Here is a 6,807-nt window from a genome sequence, read left to right on the forward strand (position 1 = left end):
CCTTCTTCGCTTCGCCTTTGTTCCTCGCTTTTTTCCTTTGACTGCAAACGTTGTAGGAAGTTTTGAAAATCTTCTTCGCGAGACATTTCAACTTGCAAAGGCGTACGGCATCAGGAGAACTCTTAGTCAAATTTCGCGGGCCGTACTGCAGAATACGGCCCGTAAAATTGACCAATCACAGCGTGCTACTATCTCAGAGATATAATAAAATACAATACAACGCATGCCACGGTACTACCACTACTTTCCCTAACATTTAAGGTTACACGCTCAAGGGCTCAGGAGACTTGATCCAGCGAGGATAGAAAAGGCTTCCATTTTTTTGTGCTGCTTGGTATATTTTTTTCTAATTGATGTATATGTTTTAGATAAAACAAGAAATTGTTTTGGGTTGGGTGGCGTTCTTTCGATCGACATGTCCAAATGTAGTGTTTAGCGATGAGGCAACAAAAATTTATTTGGAGTTTAAAATTAGAGCTGTCAGGGATAAGACCGAAAGCGGTTTCCATACATAGATGATTGTCAGGTGAAAGTATCAGACACGACTGCAGCCATACGGAAAGATTCTGCCAAAACGTTTTTGCTTTTTCGCATTGCATGGCAAAAGGTGCATTTTCCGTCCTCTCTAATGCCGATTTTTTGCAGATAGCTATTAGTCGATAGCCGCCTGTGTAAAAATCTGAAATTAAAATCTATTAGTTTAGAGCTCCGTGTGCACACGGCGGGTGTTAAAACTTAGAGAAAATCCGAAGCATACGAAAATAGTGAGAAGGAAATTAAAGTAAGAAACGGGAAGGGAGAAAGAGACTTAGAAGAACGTTTGCCGATTTGTTGAATTACAATATTGTTTAAGTGTCATTTTTCAGTTAAAAGATGTTCAGGGCAAAGCCATTCAGTAGTAAAATTGATCTCTTAGTTTAATAACAACGACCTCTTTTCCCTTTAGTTTTATGCAAATATATTACAAAATACAAAATTAACAATAATTAAAAATAATTCAAAGTGGTCTTGAGGCCTAAAATAAGTTAAGGTGGCTCCATAGGGTTTTGAGATATTACGGCGCGCGTACAAGTGATACCCATCAAGAGATCATTTTCGCGTTATTTCTTAAACTAGTTAAATAAAAGCTGCCGAAATATTAAAAACAAGGACTAAAATATGTTGTGCATTATTCTTTTTTAAAATAACGGCCTTTGTTTTTGAACTACATCTACTCAAAAAGTCCTATTTTTTGGTGTTTTTATGGTTTTGATCTTAAATTTCTTTAATTTTCTTCGGTGAAAATTTTTTAAATTCTCCCAACGGATTGAATCTGATGAGAAGTAACTTTTAAAAGCAAAAAAAGTAGGGGTTGTCCAGGTCGTTTTTGCGTTTTTGGTTATTTTGTGTTTTTTTGACTAAGCAAAAAAACTGGCTTACAAATTTTTTTTTAAAAAACGGCAAAAAGGGCAGTTAAAAAGGTATCACATCTATGCCAAATTTTAAGGAATTTCACCGAAGGAAACTCTAGTAAATACCAGGGGAAAATTTGTTATTTTCGCCCGAATAACAATTACGTCATCAGAATAGAAATTGTCCAAGATCGCTATTTGAGCATGCGCGAACTTTCGAACCATACGAGTTGATGTGTAAAGACGAGCGTTTCCCGGTTGTTGTCGGTTTTTGTGCGAATATCTGTTAACACAATGGTTAGTTAGAGACATACCTTAATCCTTTATGTAGCAGAATCTCTGAAATTCTGCTCGAAGTATCTTACAATCGTGGAGACTATTCTTTATTTTATCTTTTGCTTTCGATCGTACGAACTTTACAAAAGCGGCCAGAAGCACCGCGGACGTTGTAAACACCTTTTTAGGGTGTTGTAAACTCTTTTATCTGCTCAACACAGGAAAGCACGGGTGTTATTTCATTGGCAGGAAGCAAGTCTCGCGTTTTCTCGCCGAAAATTTCACGCTCGCGTGAAGCCGCCATGTTTGTTTTGATTTGCCGGCTTTTCAAGCTCGTACCCATTCTTCGCGCGGTCAAGAAACCCTATGGAGCCACCTTAAAAGGTGCAGGCAGCCAGATTACAAATATATATTACATTAACACGGAAATGAATGTTCTACTCAGAAAAAAAAAATTATCTGGCTTTTGCGGTTAGGCCATCCCAATAAAATGTTTCGTTCCCCGTCTTTTGTGATGATGGGTCCATCGGTCGGGCAAAAAAAAAAAAAAAAAAAAAAAAAAAAAACACTTGGGTTCCAGAGAAGGCCGGGCTGCTAAGTAAGAAAGCCTGATTACAAAGTCAACTCGAAAACGTGGTCTTTTCGTTCGTTATTCCTTATCAAATGTCTAAACAGTCTTTAAATAACGTACTGTACTGTATCGATGTTTATTAAAGACAAAGACATCATATACCAATCGTTGTTAATAAAACAAGATCGTGTGCTTGTAAATTGAAGTACTTGCTTCTTTAACTAGTGAATCTGGAATTTTTTTTTTTTTTTTTTTTACTTTTCGAAAAAAATGGGTTGGTCGGGCGATGGGAAACGAAACATTTTATGGGATGGCCTAATAATAATTAAAAAAAAATCACAGCCGGTGAATCTCACGTAAACGACTATGCTCAATTCAAGAGTTCATTTTCTTCCACCAAGCCACTATTTTCGGGATTTGTCAATTTAATTTACGGTCTCTGGTTGCCAAATTTAATACCGCGAACCTCAATTTCTTTCAAGCTAACGAAAATTATTCACTTGAGATGGATATAATTGACTTACAAATTAAAGCCATTTATTTTAAATCTCGAGGACCCGGAAACGCGAATAAATGCTAAATGTCATCAATATGCGGACGATACATGCAACACTTTACATTCAGAGAACCAGAAAACCTTGAAAACACCGTAGCCGCCGTGCAAACAGATAACTTAGTTATACCCCCCCAAAAACGAAACTAATGCTCGTATCAACCCCACAGCTATCTCGTTACTACTCTCTGGTTAATGTTAGCGACAGCGTTCAAGTTGAAGGAAATACCTTGGAGCATATCAACACGACCAAGCTACTTGGTTCCCACCTTTATCAGCACCTGAAGTAAACTTATGTCCAGTAATGCACGCAACGACGAAATTCACGAAGTTTTGTCAAGTTCGTCATATTTATCAAAATTTGTAATGTAATCTGCTTAATTATCTGTAATTTGCTTATCTGTAACACTTTTTCGTGGTTTCATGGGTTAAAACCAGTAGCAAGTCAAACAGCGAAAAATGAATAGAAGTTTTGCATTGTCACTGTGTTCAACTGTACAGATGATGTATAATCATTAATATAGGTGAAGGTATTATTTTTGTTATAAGAGTGATATTTTCGGCGAAATAAACAATTTATCTTATGAAGTCCACTGATTATACTGCAGGTTTTACTAAGATATTCGTAACATTTTGATAATAAATCCCCCCACCAAAGAAAGGCCACCAGAATATATAAGCTTACCATATCCCAGATTCAAACATCCTTTCAATAGCCCTCTCGAACATTTTCTAGATGTCTTTACTTCTCGTTGTTCTTCATATATCATTCAAATATTTTGTAGTCTTTTGATGTTCATAGGGTAATGGAGAACTTGTTTTGTGTTTCACGCCTTTTTGTTTTGAGAGTTCTCACCTTGTATTATGCCTGTCTGAAATTTCAGTCAGGGCTTTCCAAATAAAGGCCTATCGACAAAAAAGACCCCTGAACGAACACTGTAATCCCAGCGCACATTACAATAACGATGAAACTTATTTGTTTGCAGAGACAAGCTTTTAAGAAGAAAAGCGTTTGATGTCCCGTTATTTAAAGCGGCTTTCCAATACAGACTTCAAATACAACGCGGACTACTTTAACTAAAACTATAATGTGCCATTCGTTAGAAACATTAATGCCATTAAATCAATACTCAAAAATAACTACTTAAAACACCTTGTTCCGGTTGGCACGACAATATCATGCAACATTTTCGCAGGGTTTCTTGTTCATTTGGCTTTGAACTAGAGCCGTATAAAAGGTACGTAGAAAAGAGGACAAATCTTTGTTATCAAAACGAGGAGTAAAAAGCTACAAATGTATTTGCAATTAATAGTATGATAATCCTTTAGTTAAGTGAAAGGAAATAGTAGTGAAGTAATTACGAAATATATTAGGGAGTTATATTTTAAACTGTCAAATTAATAGGTGGAATTTAATTGAGGTTCAGAGCGTGTTTTCATTAATGACCGCAAGAAGTAAACCGGAATGGTCGAATGTTTAATTTAGCGTCATAACATCACTAATTAAAAAGTCTTAAATGATTCTCAGCGAGTGCTTTTAGAAAAGTTCTTGCTGAGAACATTGTTTCTCAAGTTCAATTTAAGCTCATGAACGTTTATGAGTCTTTAATCTTCCCGACAGAAATAATCTTAAAGTAATGGTTTAAACGTTTTCTTAGCTCATCTGAACACTGAGCTAAGTACAAGACACTACTCAGTACTACACGGGACAGACAAGTGACTCCCAAATAACACACGGTAATTTTTATTTTCAATTTTAAAAGTATAAATTTGTAGATTTTGAAATATTCCGTTAATTTATCAATAACTTTTTCAACTTCAGTTTTTTTGTTCAATTTTGCTTAATTCAACATGTTTAGCAGGCAGTGAAACGGCTGAATTGAAAACTTTGTTTCACATGCAATATATCCAAAAACCAGAATATTGTAGGAACATAGGACAGTTAACAAATTATTCGAGCTGTACTAAGCCTCAAGGTGCTTATTTTTAAGACTATGGCTTGGGCTTTCGGTAAAAAAGGCCTATTATGCAGCAAACTACCAAGAGTTAGTAACAATATGCCCCTAAAGCTTGCAAAAAATGAGGGATGCGTTGAAAAAACATTTGCAAATCAATTGCTTTGTCAATTCTTCAGGTTTAATCCAATTTTTTCTATAAATTGAACGATAAATTTCTGTTTTTACAGACACTTTGAAATCTTAAAAAAGATTATAGTGGCTACAGATTTACTGAAATGTTATCTTCTTGTAAAATGTAGTTGTTATGTTCTGTTTTATATATAATTTATAGACGTTTGGAGGGAAACTAAAGATGGCAAACCGGTCCATTTTGTTTAACTTCACCACAGAATGTCCCACAAACAGACCAAATGTCTCGATAGAGTACGAAATCCTTGAACTACCGCATGTTGTCATTTTATGCACTGTGCTGGGTGTGGCCAGTGTTGTGGGAACTCTTGGAACCTTCTTAGTTCTCTTATCTATATACAAGTTTGACAGTTTGAGGGAAATTCCAGATTTGTTTATTTTCAGTCTGTCTTTGTCTGACATCCTGGTAACCGCAATTTACCAGCCTTTAAAAGCTTACAGGTTCGCACATCTACCACAAAGCTCCACAAACACAGAACTTTTAACAATATCACGTTTTCTTGGTTATTTGTCACTGATTGCCTCTATTACAAACATGTTTGGCGTGACGGTGGAACGCCTGATTTCCATTCGCTTTCCCCTGAAATACGATCTTTTGATGACAAAGAGGCGTGCTATAACCACTTTGATTTGCATCTGGATCGTTTCTACAATACTCGTGATAATGGTATCCACCAAACTTCTTTCCCCGATGTACATTTCCATGTACTTAACTATGGCTCTCATAGGAACAGTGTCAATTTACGTTTACATATTTCTTATCGCAAAAAGACTCGAGGACGCAGTGATTCAGGTACAAAATGGCCCGCTTGATGATGGAAGACCTAATATAAAGCGAGAAAGAAAAGCAGCAAAAACTGTCGCGATCATTCTAGGAGTAGCTATTGGTAGCTGGCTTCCGTTTTTGGTTGTTCCACACGTTATTTCCGAAGAACCAGATTATAAAAGATACTGGAAGATTTTCTTCTCGCTACAAGCTTTGTCCATCTGTAACTCTTCTATCAATCCTTACATATATTGCGCTAGAAGTCGGAGATATTTTGTTGCGTTTGTTAAGCTACTTGGATTACGTAGGGTTCTTCAGAGGCAAGGATCTGTTGCTCCAGCTTATTCACCGCGTAACCCAGCAACGAATGTATATGCACGTGAAGCTCCTGAAAATATTCAAGAGACGGAAGTATAAGGTGAAATTGGCGGTTTTTATATTAGAGACGTGTTACCCGTCTGGACAAGCTTCGGAAAAAAATTTGTCGTTCGTCTGGTTATGCGTCCCTAGTAGACGAGCTACTTTTCGAAGTGCACTTTGAAAGACGGATGACGAAAGAAAGCTGGTCTAGACGCGTAACGCGTCTTGTGCCCGTCTTTCTACTAGACACTCATAACCAGACGAACAAAGATTTTTTTGCTGAAGCTTGTCCAGATGGGTAACACGTCTGTAGTATAAAAACGGCCATTAATGACGTCGCTGTTTAACCAAACATACATAACTGAACATTGCAGTACGTGGTAGTTAAGATTGCACGTTTTTGTTAACAAGGTTAAAAAAAGAAACTTGTTTTGAAGTCCCAGACTCAATTTTGCACTTGAAACTTAGAACGGGCTAGTATTCCTTTTTGACTTTCCTTTTCGTCACTGTACTGTAACCTTTGAAGCTAATATTAAGCGAGTCAAAACATTTTCAATAATATTTTAAGAAGGGTCAAGAAGGAAACCAGTCTTAATAATAATAATAAATAATATTTTAAGAGGAGGCCTCCAATCACCTAGTGAGTGGTTTTCAGGAGGGTCCTCTGAGAAAATAAATGTTAAACATTAAAATACATTAAAATCTAAAATACAATAAAAAGACAAAACCTATGTTGTATGCTA

At 36.4% G+C, this 6,807-nt stretch overlaps 1 protein-coding gene across 1 annotated transcript; it reads left to right on the plus strand.

The window, feature by feature from the left end:
- Positions 1-5,101: 5,101 nt before the first annotated feature.
- Positions 5,102-6,121, plus strand: LOC144646361 (alpha-1A adrenergic receptor-like). The gene has a single exon (XM_078505920.1). It carries the CDS (start codon positions 5,102-5,104, stop codon positions 6,119-6,121), a length of 1,020 nt encoding a protein of 339 aa, XP_078362046.1.
- Positions 6,122-6,807: the final 686 nt, after the last annotated feature.

This window comes from Oculina patagonica, chromosome 1, assembly GCF_052425735.1.
Source record: "Oculina patagonica isolate OP01 chromosome 1, crgOcupat, whole genome shotgun sequence".
NCBI lineage: Eukaryota > Metazoa > Cnidaria > Anthozoa > Scleractinia > Oculinidae > Oculina > Oculina patagonica.